Source organism: Amblyomma maculatum, chromosome 5 (genome assembly GCF_055883805.1).
Source record: "Amblyomma maculatum isolate TAMU_Amacu chromosome 5, ASM5588380v1, whole genome shotgun sequence".
Taxonomy (NCBI): Eukaryota; Metazoa; Arthropoda; class Arachnida; order Ixodida; family Ixodidae; genus Amblyomma; species Amblyomma maculatum.
In genome coordinates this window covers 130,548,724-130,568,195 of record NC_139348.1, presented here as the reverse complement: position 1 = coordinate 130,568,195, position 19,472 = coordinate 130,548,724, and the positions used below count along the sequence as shown (strand labels likewise).

General features: G+C 43.0%; 1 protein-coding gene across 1 annotated transcript in view; it reads left to right on the top strand.

The window, feature by feature from the left end:
- Nucleotides 1–4,322: 4,322 nt before the first annotated feature.
- The window catches only part of Zip48C (Zinc/iron regulated transporter-related protein 48C), a 32,241-nt gene continuing 17,091 nt past the window's right edge, over nucleotides 4,323–19,472 (top strand). The window contains exons 1-4 of the mRNA XM_084604322.1: nucleotides 4,323–4,544; nucleotides 9,359–9,397; nucleotides 12,452–12,610; nucleotides 12,729–12,843. Of these exons, the coding sequence (XP_084460448.1) occupies nucleotides 4,437–4,544; nucleotides 9,359–9,397; nucleotides 12,452–12,610; nucleotides 12,729–12,843 (421 nt within the window). The 5' untranslated portion in view covers nucleotides 4,323–4,436. The remainder of the gene's footprint in view (nucleotides 4,545–9,358; nucleotides 9,398–12,451; nucleotides 12,611–12,728; nucleotides 12,844–19,472) is intronic.

The window sequence follows — 19,472 nt, the reverse complement described above, 5'->3', positions numbered from 1 at the left end:
CTACTCGTCTGCGGCTCCCGGACCTAAACCGGCTCTGTACAGTGCAGACTGGTGCAAGTGAGCATAGAATCGGTGCTGTTTTGCTTCAGAAGCACGAAGGGAAGCTTTGCCCCTTTGCACTCGCAAGTCACACACTCTCATCGCTGGAGCGAAACTACACTGTAACAGATAAAGAATGCTTGGCGATTGTATTTGCACTAAAAAAGTTCGACATGTATTTGGATGGAGCTGAGTTTACGATTCAGACCGATCATCAGGCGCTATATCTTGGTTGTCAAAACTGCAAAACGTCCGTCTAGCCCGCTGGGAGCTCGCTCTTCAGAAGCATAATTACAAGGTTGGAATACAAGAAGGGGGCTCTTCGGTACAACACGAAATGGAGACTCACCACTGTCCGTGTCGGCAGCGGGCATATACCGCAGGAGAAGTCCGTCCTCTGCTTCCAAGTAGCAGTCGTAGCTGCCGGTAGGTGCTGTGCTTGTTGCAGGGTTAGTGCTGTTCAGGGGTTCAGGCCTTTTCGTATCTGGATGCACTGGGGGTCGCTTAGCTGAGCTTCGAGCAGCTGTTGACGGAAAACCAGTGTGCCCTAGGCATCAGCGGCTTCTGAAATAACCAGGACTTGTGGTGCTTGCTCGCCATCTGCAGGTAATGGAGCTCGGGACCGGTCGTCGGCTGCCTTGTTGAAGATTCCTTTCTTGTGTTCCACCCTGCAGTGCAGAATCTGCAGGGATCTTGGAAAAAGTTTTCTCCCCATATATCGATGTACTCCATAACTTTATTACTATGAAGACAATCACTTTCACGATGGGCGAACGAGATCAAAATTCGAAGTTTATAAGAATGCTTGGATCCTGTATAAGAGTTCCCGCAATAAAAAGGCACCTTCAAAATTCTCTTTAGTGAAACTTTAAAACCTCTAGGACTTAAGTTTCTCGGTCACCTTGCATTATTCTTCATCACCTGTCCACTTTGAAATTTGCGTTCATAAAAATTCAACTCGAAGCTGTCAGTACGCGTACCATATTGCATCACATTTTCCTTTAATTGTGGTCGAGTACATGAAAAGAACACAAGCCTGTTGGCCTGCGATTCAACGAAGTTGCAATAGGAGAAAACAGCAATATGGGACACATGTGCAGTGGCTGCGTTTCGATGGAGGCGAAACGAAGAGGCGTCGTGTGCTGTGCGATGTCAGCGCACGTTAAAGATCCCCAGGTGGTCGAAATTACTCCGTAGCCCTCCACTACGGCTCCTCTTTCTCTCTTTCCACTTTCATTCCCACCTTCCTCCCTTCCCTTACGGCGCGGTTCGGGTGTCCACAGAGCAAGTGTGACAGTTACTGCGCCTTTCCCTTCCTGTGAACCAATTTTAACACATGTGCAGCCCACGAGATCGTTTGAAGGTACAGCAATAGCAGAACATAAAATTAGAGGGCCTCTTAGATGTCCCTTAAGAGCAGAATGGCGAAGCCTACCCTTCCTCTCCTATCATTTGTTTCCCATCGTTTGCCTCTTATCGGCGTTCGTTGCCGTGCTACAGATAAGTATAATTGGTTTACAGGAAAGGAAAGGCGCGGTATCTGTCACACTTTCTCCGGCAAATAATGAGTTTGGACAGCACACCATCGCTCCTGTCGCGTGGCTTTCCTTTGCGCGCGTTCAAGTGTGGGATCGCAGATGGCAGGAATTTAGACAATAACTACCCTCGCGGAATCTCGCGGAATATGACAGATCTCGCGCACAACTCTCGCGCACGGCATTTCGTTCTCTGAGCTTATAGAAAGGCTTTTTTCGCCTTACATTGCCGGTCGCAGCGCTGGCCAAGTGTTCACGTCAGTTTACAGTGGGTACATTCAATTTTCCAGTCGTGGACCACTTGATGAAAGGCCACGGCTGCCGCTCTGACAAGAAGCAGAGTGCTGGTCAGATGGCCTCCCAAGCTCCCTCCATTGTTTGCTCTTAGCGGACGGTGCCAACCATCAGTCACCACGACTCAGTTCTTTCGCAGTGTCCACTTTCACTCCCACCTTCTCCCCTACCCTCACGGCGTGGGTGAGGTGTCCACAGAAAGAAGTGTGACATGCCCCGCCAGGGTGGTGCAGGGGTAAGACGACCGACTACTGTGTCAGAGTACCTGGGTTCGAACCCGACCTCGGCGGCTGCGTTTCGATGGAGGCGAAACGAAGAGGCGTCCGTGTGCTGTGCGATGTTAGCGCACGTCTAAGATCCCTATGTGGTCGAAATTACTCCGCAGCCCTCCACTACGGCTCCTCTTTCTCTTTTTCCACTTTCTCTCCCATCTTCCTCCCTTCCCTTACGGCGCGGTTGAGGTGTTCACAGAAAACGTGAGAGCTACCACGCCTTTCCCTTCCTATAAATCAAATCAATCAGTGTGACAGATACTGCGCCTTTGTCGTCCTGTGAACCAATTATTATTATTATTATTATTAGTAGTAGTAGTAGTAGTAGTAGTAGTAGTAGTAGTAGTAGTAGTAGTAGTAGTAGTAGTAGTAGTATTACTAACGCGAAAGCGTTCCTTCGCTATGTTCACAGATTTCTGTCCGCAGCAGTTGCGGGTAATTGAGAAGTGGTAGAGATTAATGAGTGGTGTCAATTGAGAGAGGGTGATGTAATGTTGTGTCCGAAATAATAATTAGGAAAATAAGTTAAATAGGTAATTATTTAGAGGCAAAAAAAAATGAAAAAGTAGAGGAGAAAATGGTATCATTAGCGAATGGCTTGGCGTCGCATTTGAATGTATCAATTACTAAAATAGTAAAAATTAAATCAGTCAATTAGAGTGACATCAAAGATGTGACGTCACGCAACCGGAAGTAGAGCCGAAAAAGGGCGTAGGAAAGGATTGGCGCGCAATTTGAAAGTACCGAAGCAAATAATGGGGAAACCAGAAGTGAATTAATGTGACGTCAAGGGTGTGACGAGACGCAACCGGAAGTAGGTCCGAAAAAGGGCATAGGAAGGGATTGGCGCGCAGTTTGAAAATACCAGGTTAAAACGGGTAAACAAGAAGTGAATCAAGCAACTAGAAGCAACCAGAAGCAACCAACAGCAGCATCCGTGCTTTCTCATTACTCCAATGCAGATTCTGCAGTGCTGTAATTTTATTATTATTATTATTATTATTATTATTATTATTATTATTATTATTATTATTATTATTATTATTATTATTATTATTATTATTATTATTATTATTATTATTATTATTATTATTATTATTATTCCGCGCGCATGCTCTTTTGGCGTACATGTAATACTAAAGGTAGATAACTGAGGCGCGAATCAATTGGTGCTTTTCGCGAACTCTCGAGCGTGACATGTCTGAATGTGAAGCGTTTTACAGACCTCAGGTTGGCAGGGTTTTCTAGCTCTTTCTGCCAAGGGCTCAGCTCACTATATTCGAAAGCAGGCGAAAGTGTTTGCAAAAGCATTGGCAACAAGCGTTCGCTTTTGCAACGCGCTTTCAGACCTGCACGCTGAAAACATCGCAACCCGAACAAACAATCCGTGCTCCAGGCTATGGAAGCTTCCGTGTGTAGTGAAATTCAAAAAAAAAAAAAAAATAATAAAAATAAAGTGAAGACGCAATATCCAAACGTCTTACTAGTTGCTTACAGCTAGAGATTATGTCTGTCTAGCGCACGATAATAATATAATAATTGTTTCACAGGAAGGGAAAGGCGCAGTAACTGTCACACTTGCTCTGTGGGCACCCGAACCGCGAGGTAAGGGAAGGGAGCTCGAGGGTGGTATGAAACACGAAGAGTACTCAGAATGCGTTCGGAGTCAACTCAACATAGCCGCTGGCCCAGGAGCTTTACTTGCTTTTATAGCTAGTGTACTAGAATATGTAAAGATGCGGACATAAGTAAACGGAGCACGCTTTTCCGATAAAATTGAAATCACGCCTTCTACAATGGAGATAGGAAAACTATTTGTCCAATTCAAAGGGCACTGGCGTCTACTATACCGGTTCGCACGTACCACGACTGCCAGTTTCAATTATGAAAAGCGTGAAAAACTTTAGAAGGAAATTGCGTGCTCCGAGGTTGGGCCGTTCGCGTAGTACGGCCGTCGGCCGGTCTCGAGGAAGATCGAGCGCGCGCTTCCCCTCGAGACTGGCCGCGAACGCCGAACAGCTGTCAGCAAGTAGTCCTGGGCAATCCAGGACTGATGATCGAATGTACCCAGTGTGACTAAGGCCAATGGTGTTACTACGATCACACGAAGTTTGTGAACGGCAAACGCGAGAGCAATTTTTCAATGAGTCTAGTTCCTCGCGGCGCCGTGCCGGCGGCGCTGTCTGTCGCCTGGTTATCACGGCAGCGTAGCTTGCGGGCGCATGTGGTCCCGTGTGCGCCGGAACGGCCCGGAACAGAGGAATAGGACGCTGCGCGCTTGCTGCAAGGTACCACGATGATACAGGGACTGTCGCCGCTCAGCCAAGCTGTCTTGGGAACGCTATTTACCTGGGGACTGACCGCAGCAGGCGCTGCGCTTGTGTTCGTGCTTAATTCGACCAGGGTAAGAATACCGGGCATACCCGAGTTGTCGCAGCGCCAGGAACTAAACAGCTGTTTCCGGAACGTGACTACATGCTTGTTGGCCTCTTCGTGTGCATTTCAGCGTGGTTGACAACTGAATTGCGCTCTGCCTGCACCTTGCAGATCGGTGGCGTGCAGTCAAAATCTCAGGGCACTGCATTGTGTATTTATTCGCTTCTTTCGTTGCGCTATCGCATCTCGGTGATCGTGTCTATCTGCGCGCTTCAGAGATACGATTGTAATGCGACCGGCTGGCCTGCGACCTGTCGGATTGCGAATTGCCGTTGCGTAATTGTTAGCATTTGTTTTCCTAATCGGAATCTGTGCGTCTTGAGACTTGGGCCTGTAGTCTGAACACGGACCTTAGTTTACAATGTTACTGATGCCGTCTCCTACGCAGCCAGCGCTGTGCCCGTATTGTGTCGGGCAGGTTTAATGCGCCGAATTAAATTGTCAGAACAGCTTTACCTGTTTTCATTTTCGTTTTTTCGTTGATGCGATATCTAGTACAGGTTGGCGCTAGGACAGCGCTGATTTGTGTCTCGCAGATGAGCATAGACTAGCTGCTGGACCAGCCGTACTGCCGCATAGTACTTGTGTTGCGCGTACAGCTTGGCTAGAAAGCTAATTTCTGCGGCCATAGCGGGGCTCATCTACAAATAGCAGATTTATGAATCATGCAGGGAAAAGAAATCGCTGCAGTAATGCAGTCATGCTTTAGTCGAGACTTGATAGTTAATAGTACAGCTTGAGCACACACGGACTTTGAGTAAGCAGAGCAGGAACGATAAATCTGCTTACTTTGCAAAAGAGCTCACTATTCCCAGCGTTGTTCTCGTGTGGTGTGCCAGAAGCTTTTTCTACATGTCTGCATGCATACTGTGTGGTTATAGAAATGGAGACGCAAATGGCTGAAGTGCATCTGTCACAATAGAGAAAAGCAGCTGTTGCCATGTGATTTTCCACTGTGATTCAGAGAACACACCTGACAACGTTCAGCACTTGGTAACAGCTGGAGTTCAGGAGGCACAGAGAGATGTGCACTCCGAGCACGTATGCAGCACAGTCAACATGTGCTGCAGAATGGTAAACAGGGGCGAATGGCGGCGAATGGCATGCTTTTAGGGCGTCATTATGAAGCTCAAAGCTCATTTTATATATTGACATTATGATGTGTCCCAGTGTGTCCTTCCATTTAGGTCTCACAAAAAAGAAAAACTGGGGATGCATTTGGAAAATGGTCCGGTTGAAAGTTTGGAGCGACATTTTTGTGCCTGCTGTCTGTACTTCACTGCGAAATAGGGCTGATTGTCAGTTTTAACTTAGATCATCGGGTAAGTTTGGCTTGGTGACAGAGGTCATCAGGACTTGCGGTCATGTGCTGAAAGTTAGAGGCTGTGATGTCTTAAAACATATGCCTTATAAATGCCTGACATTAGGCGTTAATTCCATGGAATGTTTGCAATAATAAGTATGCCATCGAACTTCTACGCTACGTTTCACATTGGTGCGGGCATTAAACTTAATTTGAGGACAGATTCAAGTTGACTCTTATCAATAGTTTATCTTGATTTGTTGGCTGAGTGGCTACTTTCATTGAAAAAGTTTTCATAAGTCACAAGCAGTCAGATAATGAAATATACTTATCACCGCCGTCGACTGTTTTTGCAAACAGACTAGGTTATGTCGGGACAGTTTTCTGTTGCATGATCTCTGGAGCTGTGCTACACCACCTTTCACTTCCAAACTGGAATTGCAGAGTTTTTGTTACTGACACGGTAGCATTAGCGATCCTGTTAGACAGAAAACCTGGCATCGGCATGACTAAAAAATCCTGATTGGTTGAGAGATGTCATGACATATTCATGACGTAACACATAGGGATGTCACCTAAAAGAAAAAGAATGGATAGTCTGGTGATGGAATCGAATCTTTGACTCTCGGTCGTGAGTCGGACATGGTATATCCCTCCCTATGCCACTGAGGCACATTTGTTTGACTGGTTTAAAAAGAAGTATGTAATGGCAATAAACGCTTAGATACCTTGAAAAAGGCGCTCTAAGGGACCCCCAAAAGACAATAGCCCTGTCGTGGTGGCACAGTGGTTAAGATGCTTGAGTAACCAGGTCCAACCCAGCCGCCGAGGGGAATGTTTTTTTTTTTTATCCTTTTTAAATAATCGTGTAATTGTGCGCATACTTGGTTAGGTAGTAGAAAAAAAAAATCAACTGCTTTCCGCCAATGGAACACAAACCCATAACCTCCAAATTTCACGTCCAGTGCCCCACTTTTGTAATCTATTATCTCCAAGTTATATAATTATTTCACAGTTATAAAAAAAAGAAATTCCCCTATGCTTGCTCTGTGTCAATAGCCTTTGGCTTCTTTCATATATATTCTGGAACTGAGTCTTATGTCATTTGAAATGGGATAACTGTTCTACAGGTTTTGCTATAAGATGAAGTTAGATGTCAAGCCATTCGGACTTCCTGAGCCTGGGGCTCATATATTGCCTGAGTCAGCGTATAGAATATAAGAAACAAAAACTAAAGCAATGTGGAAGCCTAGGTGTCTTCTTAAGAAGGGAAATTCCTTGTCCAAAGTAAAACAGCTAGGGTACAAAAAGACAATTTAGGCCAGTATTAGAGTATGCTACCACTGTATAGACACTTTTACATTAAAAAGTAGTGCAAGGCTGGAAGATGTCTAGCACAAATCCGTGAAGATCATTTGCAACTATCATAGTTGGCATACGTCCCCCGCCTGTCTTTTGCAGTCTGACCGCCATCACAAAAACAGCTGGACTAGAATTTGCATGAAGGGGAAACAATTATTTACTTTGCTCATTCAATAGATAACTATGAAAGCAAAAAGTGCTTCTTACTGTGCAAATCAAAAGCCAAATTTGCCACACCGATTTCTTTCTTACGAGGTGTGCTTCGAATGGTATTGTCGAACAGTTTTGTTTAATTTTGTAATATTCTTCAGTATTCATATTTCATCAGTGGAGATGGGCATTACCTGATGAGGAGCAGAACAGAATGATTCTGGAATATAATGAGAATAGGAGCATTATATTATCATGGCCCACAAGTTTTTTTTATATACTATGTGCATGCATTTATGGGAGGTCTGGTACATCAATTGTGTACAGCTCATTGTGTGCCTTGTCTCTGCATTTCCAAGAGCCAGCAGCTATGAAGCAGTGTGACAATGTTGAGGATAGATTACTCTCGTGCAATAAAAGACCTGTCGCATTTGACATTACAATGCTTCTTGCGTGAGCACCTAGTACTGTTAATGGCCGAGACCGCTGAAGGTTTCGTTGAGGGCTATCGTATGTTTAATGATCTTTCATGATTTTTCTCGTCTGGCTCCATTTCACAGCTGTTTACTGCGGTAACAAAATACGGCCAAAGAAAGAAAGACAATTGTTCACAGCATTTCTTTTTTTTTGCGAGAAAGGCAAGAGCGTAACAATATGTTTAGACATTCTCGTCGCTGTTGCTTGTAACTTCTGGCCTGGGGAACAAAGACAGTGTATTACTTTCATCATCACTTTTGTGACCTTTGCAAATGCATGTTCAGAATTGTCAAAAACCAGCAGGTGTGAGCTTACTAGTATTTCTACACTTTCAAAGAAGTATAATGGCCAGAGTGAGGCTTTGCTTCTACTGTGGACTTTTATAATTGCATAAAAAATTGGATGGGCACTGTACAGCCGGCCAAATCATTAACTGGTGCTTGCGATGGCCGCCTTTTCTCTGCTTCTGTACCTTAGGGCGGATAAAACTTCCCAGGAAGTCAAGTTTAAGCAAGAGTTCACCAAGCCATTGGTTATGCTTGAACTTTTCGCAAGTTAGCTCCTCTGTAACGCTCAGAAGCGCAGAAAATGCAGCCATCACACGCGCCAGTTTAAGATTTGGGTGGCTGTACAAATACTCCATGCACTTAACATAGGTTGACTGTACACCTGTCATCTAAAGCGTTGTTTCTCAAAATCACTTTGTGGAAAAAGAGACAGCACCATCTATCAGAGTTTCTGAAGGAACAGTTTGTCTGCTGTGTCAACCTTGGGTAGTTGCTTATTATTTGCCGAGGCTACCATTGGCTTGAAAACTAATTTTGCCACAGAATCGTGTAGCCATGCTGTGATGCTCTCCTCGATGCACGGAATCAATTCTTTTCCTAGTGAATTTTTTTCGCTTCTTTAATAAGTTATGTAGAAGCGAACATTTGAAATACGGCTCATATGGAAATGGTTACGGTAACGCTTGAAGATTTTCCTGCCTCAAGAAGAGTCGCATTGTTATGACTGGAACCACATTTTGCACCGAACAGTAGCCAAGCCAAATAAGATGCCTGTACTTCCCATTATTTCTGTATGTCTCCATTGTATATGGAGTCTATGAATTACCATATTAGCAGTTCTTTTTCCTTAGGTAATTTGTAGCAACTCTGTGATCAAAATTTTATGCAATGTACAGTTATTTCGCACAGAGGAATTTGACTGCACAAATCTATACCAAGCTGCAAGCAAAAGTAATGAAATTAATTTTTACTCTAATATTGTTTTCTGAAAGCTCTTCAGTGTAGATGCTTGGGGCATGCATATTGTTCACAGCGTGCAAGAGATATTTGGCTCATTTTTTTTTATTACCCCCTTGTGCATTCGTTATTGTGCACATGGAAAGTTTTTAGACTGGTTAGTCACTGTTTCTCACTTTCTCCCCGAGGTGAAGAAAATGCTGCAATTTATGGATGCAACTGTTTTTCCCCTTTGTCTTTTTACAGCGCAAAATTTTAGATGGCAGTCTTGGATTTGCTGCTGGGGTAAGTGAAGCTTTTTGTGATCTAGTATTGCGTAGTAGTTAATAGCAAAATAATTACACAAAGGAAGATTTTTGAAAGGTTTGCCAGCGGCCGGTCTGTTGAGCATCCAATATTCATACGTTGTAAAGGGAAAGGGATATAGAGAGATATCAATGAAATCAAGAATGGAGGGATAGTGAAGTCTGATTTAAGTCAAAAGAGTGTGAACAGGGAGTTAACGCTGAGCTTCATTGTCTACCCAGCTATAGATTGGTGAGGTAGAAAAGACAAAAAAAAAAAAAAAAAAAAAGTAAATGGGAGTTAAATGGAGAATGAGCATTGCTTGAAAATCCTTTATAAGCACTGGGCTTATGATAAGGAGCATATTTTGGCATTGATAGTACTGAGAAACAGAGATAGCAGAATGTACTGATAGCAGGGAAAGTATTTTTTGGCATCAACAGAAAGTGTGCTAGTAGAGACGGGCCATAAGTTGTTGTCAAGTGATACGGGTCAAGTGACATACCTTTGCATCAAAATTCAATTTGTTGCAGTTTGTATAAATAGGCCAAAAATCAAAAATAGTAAGGGGCCACAGCACGTCAAATAAGAAAAGCATGGGCTCATTCTTACTACTTTCAGGTTATTTTTGCTACCTTTCGTTGCTGTTGTACAATTTAAGGAAACTCAATAAGTATGACTGGTCCACATACAACAGGAATATGAGCCAAGGACAGTATTAGGGTTTACTCTTGTGGCATCTGTCTTTTGTTCTGCCCATCACACTTTTTCACGCATGACTGTAGACCAGCAAGCCCTACTTACTGCACTTTTCTGAGAACAGTAGCATTTCGTTTGATGCCTTTTTTTTTCCTATCTTGTTTGTCATATGCCATCTGCTTGCCACAGCTTTGTATTGATACTGCACATAAGCAGTTAAGCCCAAGCAATGCTCTACCAAAGGAAATGATGTAGTTGTCTAAGTATCACTCATTATTTGTGTGTGCTTACCTTATATTTGGTGACCCCTCCTCCCATATGTGTGTTCGTTTCCTGAGCCTGTGAGCACCTGGAATTTTACCAACTAATAATTGTTTAATGATGCACTTGGAAAAACTCCACGCAGTTTTTGCTTGTATAGTACGAATCGATAGCTCCAGTTCAATTTATTTTCTTTGAAAACCCTCGATCAGGGGTGTTAGCACTTAAGGAGAGGTTACAGAGACGATAACACACATTTCATTCTAAAATGAGTTGTGTTATTTTCTGAGAGAACATTGATGGGCAGTTGAGTCTTGATGCGGACAGCCATTTCAATCAGATGCTACATGGGTAAAATAAAGGTAGGCTGAAAATGTAACGGTGCAGGGAGTGTGGGCAGAAACTAAGCTGATAACCGGTGCGTTAAGAGATGTGTGTGTGGCATGCAATGTGAGGTACTTAGTGCAATGAGCTATTGAGAAATTTGTGAAGAAGACTGAGGGTAGCAGTGCACTGGTGTTTGGAAGAGAGTGACAAATTACTTTCTGATTTCAAAGATTGACACACTCACATTGGGCGAGTATGCTGTGACTGAACCTTGTAGCCCTATTTCGATGTGTTTGTAGGTTAGTCTTCAGATAGTCCTGACGACGTATTTGCGGGTTTCTGTGGCCACATTTCTGCTTGTTTGGCAACAAATGATGCATTTATTCCCTAGGGAACTTTGTGTAGATTTTTTTTTTTTTTTGCATTTGCTTGATTCAAACCTGTCATGCCAGTACCAAAAAAGACTTAGTGATCGCTTTTCATTAGTGATCAGCATGTAGAAATGAATGCATAGTCCTAGCCCCAGATATTCCCTGATAAAAAAAAAATGAAAAAAGATGTTCCGACACCGCTGCTCTTTGTAAACATGGCAGGTGGCAGGAATTCATGTTTTGAAGGGCTGTTTGAATAGTAATTTTTTGAAACTGAGTCAATATTCATATTATCCATTTCTTGTGTGAATACTAGTAGTATTCCTTTAATATGGATATTGATACTAAACAGCAAAGCACGTTTTCTTGTTTCGAGCTATGGCTTAGACTGTAGTATGCATGGATAACTCTGTAAAACTAACTAAATTTTGATCACTGATACATAGCTGTAATTCACTACGAAACTTATGCCGTCCTGCTTCAAGAGCTGGAACGACAACAGAAAAACATGTCAGTAATTATATTGCAGCTTTTTTTATGCCTTGTGCGACTCAAACGTGCTTTACATCTCACAGCCATTGTTCGTTTTGTGAAAACGGAACAGTATAGAGAAGTTTGATCATGAGCAATTTAGTGGCTGTAAGCAAATTTCACATGATGACATGCATATTAATGTCTTGTGCTTCACTGCAGAAAAGGAAATGCGAAACCAAAATTACATTTCTCTATTCCTATTAAATTGTCGTTGCCGAAAAGTGCAACACTTATTTTCATTGGGGTGCATGCAATACGAAGTCAGTTTAACTCTGCTACTGCCATGTCATGTGTTCAAGAGAGTTATCTTTTGCTCCTGCATGACACAAATAAACACCCCATTTCGATTGATGAGAGGGGTGAAAACCTTGGCATCTTAAATTTGGCGTGATTGCAGAGGAGCATGTTTTCTGTAGTCATCTGAAAAATCACTGCATGCCCCTTTCGAAGTTCATGCCACTTATTTGAAGAGTATTTCAAAACTTGAAATTATGTTCAATTTTTTAAATAATTTTGGTGCATACTATTGACTTTTCGGTGAAATAGATACCAGTATGTTCAGTTCACTATTCAATAGCATTGAATATTTGCACACAACTGCTATAATGCATTTATTATTTTTATTTTGCATGTTCTAGTTTTTTCTCTTCAGTGATATGGAGCTTCCTTATTTAGCATACTGTGGTACTAATTTATCAATGCAGGCCAAATTCAATGTGGGCTCAACATCCCTTCGAGATGGCATTATATTCAAAAAGGAACAAAGTTGGGCCTCCGATTGCCATGCATTATAACTTAAGTGCTGCATCATTATCAGTGAGGGATGTTGCTAACATATCATTTCCGTGTTTCACTTGTGCAGGTCATGTTGGCCGCTTCATTCTGGTCCCTGCTCGCGCCAGCCATTGAAATTGCCGAGTCGTCAGGCGGCTATGGTCGGCTAGCATTCGTTCCGGTCGGCTTCGGCTTCTTTCTGGGTGCCCTCTTTGTCTACGCCATGGACAAGCTCATACCTTCTTACGTGCGTTTCATCCAAAATTTTCACCAAAATTCGCTTGTCCTGCATTTACATGAATGCCCCTTTAGCTTTCTTTGTTGTGTACTAGCAGCGTTGTGGTGCGGCTTTCCCTTTTCCACAGGATGGTCACAAGGCTGACTTGGCACTGGCAATGCAGCTGGAGAGGAAGTCGTCACTCAAACACCGCATAGAGGTGGGCGAGGAATCTGCGCATGCCTACCGAAATGGCTACTCGGGTAAGCCAGGCACAATTTCCTGCTTCCATAGCAGAGTCACAGCCACCACTGCTGTGGAGCCGAAATGACTACTGCTTGTTCACTGATCAATGGTGCATGAGTTGCGCATTCTGCCAGAATGAGAGGCCGGGGGATGAATAGGGAGGTTCCACATGGGTACCCTGCAGTGAAAGGAAGGGATGAGAGGATGGGAAGGGAAAAGAGGAAACTGAAGGCGGAATAGGAATAGGGTCGTCAGTCGAGGGTGTACATGCAGGTGTAGGTCATAAGCCATGAGGCACAAGTAAGTCCGTCTCAGGATTGATTAGCTGTTTAAGATGGGGGGGGGGGGGGGGGGGGGGGGCTGTGTAGGCTGATAGTTTATTTACTGAAAAGATGCGAGCCCGACCAGAGATGGCTTGCACTGCACAGAAGTGGCATCTGACTTGATTTCCTAGCTGCCTGAGATCATCATCATCATCATCAGCTGGACTATACCCACTGCAGGGTGAAGGCCTCTCCCATATTTCTCCAATTAACCCAGTTCTGTGCTAGCTGCATCCACTTGACCCCTGCAAACTCCTTAACCTCATCCGCCCACCTACCTTTCTGCCGCCCCCTACTACGCTTTCCTTCCCTTGGAATCCAGTTTGTTGCCCTAAGTGACCATCGGTTATCCTCTCTTCACACTACATGTCCTGCCCGTGCCCATTTCTTTTTCTTGATTTCCACTAGAATGTCAGTAACTTGAGTTATTTCCTGAGATAGTGCGCTTCAAACCCTACTGTGCTTCACCATCTGTTGTAGACCTGTCACTTTGGCGCATCTTCAGGGGGAACTTTCTCTGTGTCGTAAAGAATATAGATGTTGTGCTGTGCCATAAGGTAAAAATCGTGTGTTCTCATTCTTGTCGTTGAGAACACTGTCTGTATCAGAGGCTGAATTTTCCTAGCATTGCGGAACCATGACAGGGTTTGATAAGTGCTAGGAACCCCACATGTCATTGCATTACTTCCCTCCTTCCTTCCATGTGGGCTGAAGTTCACCCAAATTCAATTAATAGTAGTTAGTTATGGAATGAAACAGTCTGCTGTAGGTAAGGATAAGATTTTTCTGTCTAAATTGGAGAAAAGGGAAAAAAAGTGATAAAGGAATACCAAATTCAGCTTTCAAAATTTGGGTTTTGCCGCAAAAGAGTCGTTATCCTAGACATGCATGCTGCATCTGGGCGGCTGTTGAGTTGAGTTTGCTCAAGGGCAAAATATTAACCAGTTGTTGAAAGTAGTGAAGAGGTGGGATATGGTACTGTTAGACTAAGTAGTGCGTTTGTGGGCTTTGAGCTATTCCCCTGTTACCATACACATCTTTCATGTCTGGGAGGCTCGAGCTCATTACAAAATGTCTGCTAGCATGGCACTCTTCACTGTCATCAACCACTGAAGGTAGTTCCTTGCTTGAAGCAGGCGTCTCCAGTGCACGTAGAGACACGCAGAACTATGCTTAAGGGTCATGAAAAGTGTCATGGTCTTTTATAAAAGTCGCAGTGACTGCAATGACTGACTGGCAGTGTCTCCAGCATGCAAGGCTTCATTAAGCCCCACTCGCTCACTGAACCTAGCTCAAGAAACAAGCGATAACATGGAAATTCATGTTTACAAATCTTCTTCCCTTTGTGTTTTTGTCAGCTCCTTCATTGAACTCCTGTTACATTTTTATATTGCCACTGCCAGTAGTGTTTCTTTCTGCAAGCAAAGCTTTTTGGCCTTTATCTGTAATCATATGTGTACTGTGTAAATTTAATGCTCAGGCTGAAAAACAAAAAAATGTGAGTAAAACCCATTGGTCTTTTGACTGCTCATGGGTCTATCTGCTCTATCTTGTCTGTAGAAACAACTCCCAATTCAGCCTTGAGAAGGAATATTCACCGAAGAAAATGAAAACTGCTTAGTGAAATAAAAACTTGAAAATGTAAGCTGAATTTAAAATATTCTAAGGACAATTACGATACTCCCTAGTGTGAAATCTGACCACACCTATTAAAGCATTTTTGTGATATATTGAGGTAATGAATATGAGAGGTGCTTGTATGTATATATGTGCAGTAACGAAGCACTCTTTATTTCTCTCACGAGGGCTCTTCTTCCTCATCTTCTAAGAAATTCTCTGGTTCGGGACTCTCTTGTGGCTCACGACGCTCTTTCGCTCGGTTCCACTGGCAATGGCACCAACGACAAAGTTTCTCAGCCGAATTTAAATTTGGTAGAACTGGAGCTTAGGCTTGAGACGAGCATAAATGCAGATGTTTGGGAAAACCAGAAAAAGCGGCGTAAGGTACCCAAGGCTCTTCCCTGGTTTAGGTTTACCGTGGAATTGGTATTCTCGTGGAGAAAAAGAGGGGTGATGAGCTCTTTTGCCCCTGATGCTGTCGTAACTTCCCTGTAGAAGTACAGGAGTCTAGAAGTCTTCAGAATCTTCTTAACTGTGACAGGGCAAAAACGTCCGCAGTTTCGATTTGGATTCTTTATTTTGGGGCTGAATCATATTGCGTGCTGTTCCTCATCTTTCAGCCTTTTTTACTGTCCCCGTTTGGCCGTAAATTTGCACGTGCAATCACTTTGTTATCACCCCAAAGCATTTTCTCATAATTTCCACACATTTTTCAGGAATGACACGAACGAGTTATGCGGCCTCTACGTGGCAAAGCCCATGACCATTCTGGTCTGGAACTCGGTAACATACCAAGTAGCTGTCATCAGTTTCTTCTGACTCTTGACTGTCTGCATAAGATTGCGGTAATGATAATACACATTTCGACACGGGAAGACTGAGGTGTACTAGAGAGACTGGAGGCCAGTACCATGGAGGCCTAGTGCACAGTGAGCAAACAGTAATTAGCCTAGCAAGGTGTAAGTAGTACTTCGTTATACTAAAAGTATTCTTGGTTGTTATTAAAGTTAGTTTGGCAAGGTGTAAGTAGTACTTCATTATATTAAAAGTATTCTTGGTTGTTATTAAAGTTAGGTTTGTAATGTCTAGGTGAACAGTGAAGCTTTGCAGGATACAGTGTGCCGGAAAAAAATATATTTCATTGCTGTCATTCAAGAAAAGTGCCTGAAATTTCTGTATGTAGTACCAGCACAAGGCAGTTGGGGGCTAATGCAGCTACATTAAATTCATTCCCAAGCACATCCATCCTGTAAACGTTTGCTCTCAACTGTACATCTTTGAGGGTGTGGAGAAATTGAAATTGCTGACTTTGCATTGTTTGTTGTGGTAACCCTCTTTTCTTTTTATCAGAGAACCGTTTTAATTTTACTCTCTAAATAATGCGTTGAAGTTACATATCCCCCTCACTTGCTTTCTCTCTTCAGGATACAGTGCTTTCTCTTCAGGATACACTTGCTTTCTCTCTGCAGGATACAGTGTGCCGGAAAAAAATATATTTCATTGCTGTCATTCAAGAAAAGTGCCTGAAATTTCTGTATGTAGTACCAGCACAAGGCAGTTGGGGGCTAATGCAGCTACATTAAATTCATTCCCAAGCACATCCATCCTGTAAACGTTTGCTCTCAACTGTACATCTTTGAGGGTGTGGAGAAATTGAAATTGCTGACTTTGCATTGTTTGTTGTGGTAACCCTCTTTTCTTTTTATCAGAGAACCGTTTTAATTTTACTCTCTAAATAATGCGTTGAAGTTACATATCCCCCTCACTTGCTTTCTCTCTCTTTCTTTTTACAGCTGGTGATGTAGCCGAGCTTTGAATGTTTATCGTCACCTTGTCGCATGCGTACCACTGTATATGCTATAATTGTGTACAACGCACTTTTGCTTTCTTTCCTTGTTTAAACCTTTGAAGAGCAACCCCAAGCTGTACTTGTCGTGGGAGGTTGTACCGGTAGTATCGCCGATAATAGGTAACACTCATGCAGCCTGTGCTGCTGCCACCGCCAAAGACTAGTTACGGTCGGCAATTGCTTTGGTTGCCATTTTCAATGCTAAAGAGGGACTGTTGTCGATAATAAAAATTTGTTTCATGCCTTTAGCAGGTCTTAAGCCTCGCACCAATAATTAATAATGGTGTCATGCATGAACACTGCCAGTGGTGGCTGTGTCATGAGATAAAGAGCTATTTCTTGGAGCAGTTTTGACAGCAGCATGGCTGGCGATTTTTTTTAATGCATTGATTTGAGTACAGTCTGCATCACACTTATGTAGAGCACTTGGTCAGGGCATGCACGTCAACAAGAGCTGAAAACAAACTCCAGCCACTGCAAAAGGGAAGGCATATTTGTTTTTTAATTTCTTTATTTAAAAAGATACTACCAGCCTGAGTGCTAGGCTTTAGGCATGAGTAAGCATGTAATGCATACATAAGATCAGAGAAGATGATTAAATACATGAAACTGTAACTAATCGCCATAAAGACAAAGTAGCGTTGGGCCAGCCAGCAATCAGTAAATTAGATTGCAAAACAGCAAAGAAAAATATTTTACAGAAAACAGTCTTGCGATAGAACAACTCAAAGGCAATCCAACTTGACGCCATGATCAGAATACATATCAGCAAACAACAACGCAGTGAACATGTTCAATTTTCCAGACAGTGTGTGAAAGAGTGATAACACAGTTGTACACTGCACAACATCAACCGATAAGGTATTCCAGTGGCGAGCCGTTCTAGGAAAGAATGATCATTTGAAAATGTTAGTTTCACAGGAGTGTTCTTTAACCTTTTTAGGATAGTAGCAGTCTAATACTGTGTGGTCGCCTTAACTGGGCCATGAGAGAAAGATTATAGGGAGTGATTAAGGAGGAAAGAGAAGCAATTGATTGGTAGGTCACTGCAGAGTGAAAGGTAACAGTCAGATCTTGAGAATAGATTTGGTTCTCATTGCTGCATTCAAGGTTGAAACCTCGAGTATTGTTTGACTAGATTCCAGTCTAGTTCGTGCCATGTCTAGGCTACCATCACTCCACTCCATGTTTTGTATCTGGGATTAGACATTGAGTATTGTTAGTAAGCAGACTTGTGCGCGCCTGTTTCGTCGTGATTGGCGCCAGGACAACAACACAGTTATCAGCGTCAACCTGGAGAAAAACCTCATCCAGTAGTAAAGCTTTTTTTGCTGCTGCTTTGTCCAAGGGTGTCGTGAAGCTCTGAATTTGCTCTGTGATGAAGTTGCTGCTGTGTAAAGAGTTTGTTCCCATCTCCTTTCTCTGTAGCTGCTTGCTTCCTGGATATGCATTCCATTTCCAAGCACTGCTTTCCTGCCATGAAGGCATTCTTGTATAGTTCGGGAGTTCATATGGGGATCTCACTCACCTCACTATTGAAGCAGCCATCATAATTTTGCCAGGTGTGGCGCCGCTGTTCGTGGCTGTCGTCACGCTGGTGCAATGCTCATCTGTCATCTCTTTTTCTTTCACCCTCTTTCTAAACGCATGTGGCAGTGGTACTGGCCTATTGGTAATGGCGCCAGTTGAAACGGCCATACAGATTTCTCTTCCTGCATGCTCTCGCTTACTAGTACTTATGTGTATATCGCACATTTCTGTCCTTCATTTGAGCAAAGTAAAATCAATACAAGGACATATATGTGCGAGTAGGAGAAATACAAAGGCTGACTAAAAACTTCAGTTGTGAGGCAGATTTTGTGTTTTAGTAGCATGTTCTTCGGCTTTTTTCTTCTTATTCAATACTTCCTGTGATGCCATCTCTAAACAGAATTGCAAAACATTTGTCACTGATTCGAAGGGCTTTCTTTTTGCATACAAAGATGCGTTCAGATGGTATAAATGATATACTTGAGTGTGGCGAATAGTTTTGAAAGAAAGGTAGAATGTCCATTGAGCCATCACTGCTGAAGTGACAACAGTGACTCCGCCTAATAGTAATTTTGAAAAGCCCATAAGCTTTGCAATGCAGACGACTATGTGGCACATAAACTGTAGTGGCATATAGTGGGCACTTCTATAGGAAATTTACAACGCTTGCTGAGTCTTAAGAAAGTATAAATACCAGCTAGAAACGTTGCCGGCAACCTCATCGAGTTAGCTGACTGGTTAGAGGCGTCTGTGACACCTGCGAGGCCTAGGTTCAAATCCCACTCATATGCGTTTCGGCATCTGCTTTCTTTTCTCCTGCTTTTTCGCTGCATGGGCGAATGGATGGGCAAAAATATGCAGGTGAGGGGAGGTGAAAACGTAGCTGTTAAGTGCATTCCCGCATTAACAAGGAAAAGCACGCTTGTTATGGAATGAAACAGTCTGCTGTAGGTAAGGATAAGATTTTTCTGTCTAAATTGGAGAAAGGGAGAAAAAAAGTGATAAAGGTATACCAAATTCAGCTTTCAAAATTTGGGTTTTGCCGCAAAAGAGTGAGTATCCTAGACATGCATGCTGCACCTGGCCGGCTGCTGAGTTTACTCAAGGGCAAAATATTAACCAATTGTTGAAAGTAGTAAAGAGGTGGGACATTTTACTGTTAGATTAAGTAGTGCATTTGTGGGCTTTGAGCTATTTCCCTGTTACCATACGCACCTTTCATATATGGGAGGCTCGAGCTCATCGCAAAATGTTGTCTGCTAGTGTGGCACTCTTCACTGTCATCAATCACTGAAGGTAGTTCCTTGCTTGAAGCAGGTGAGGG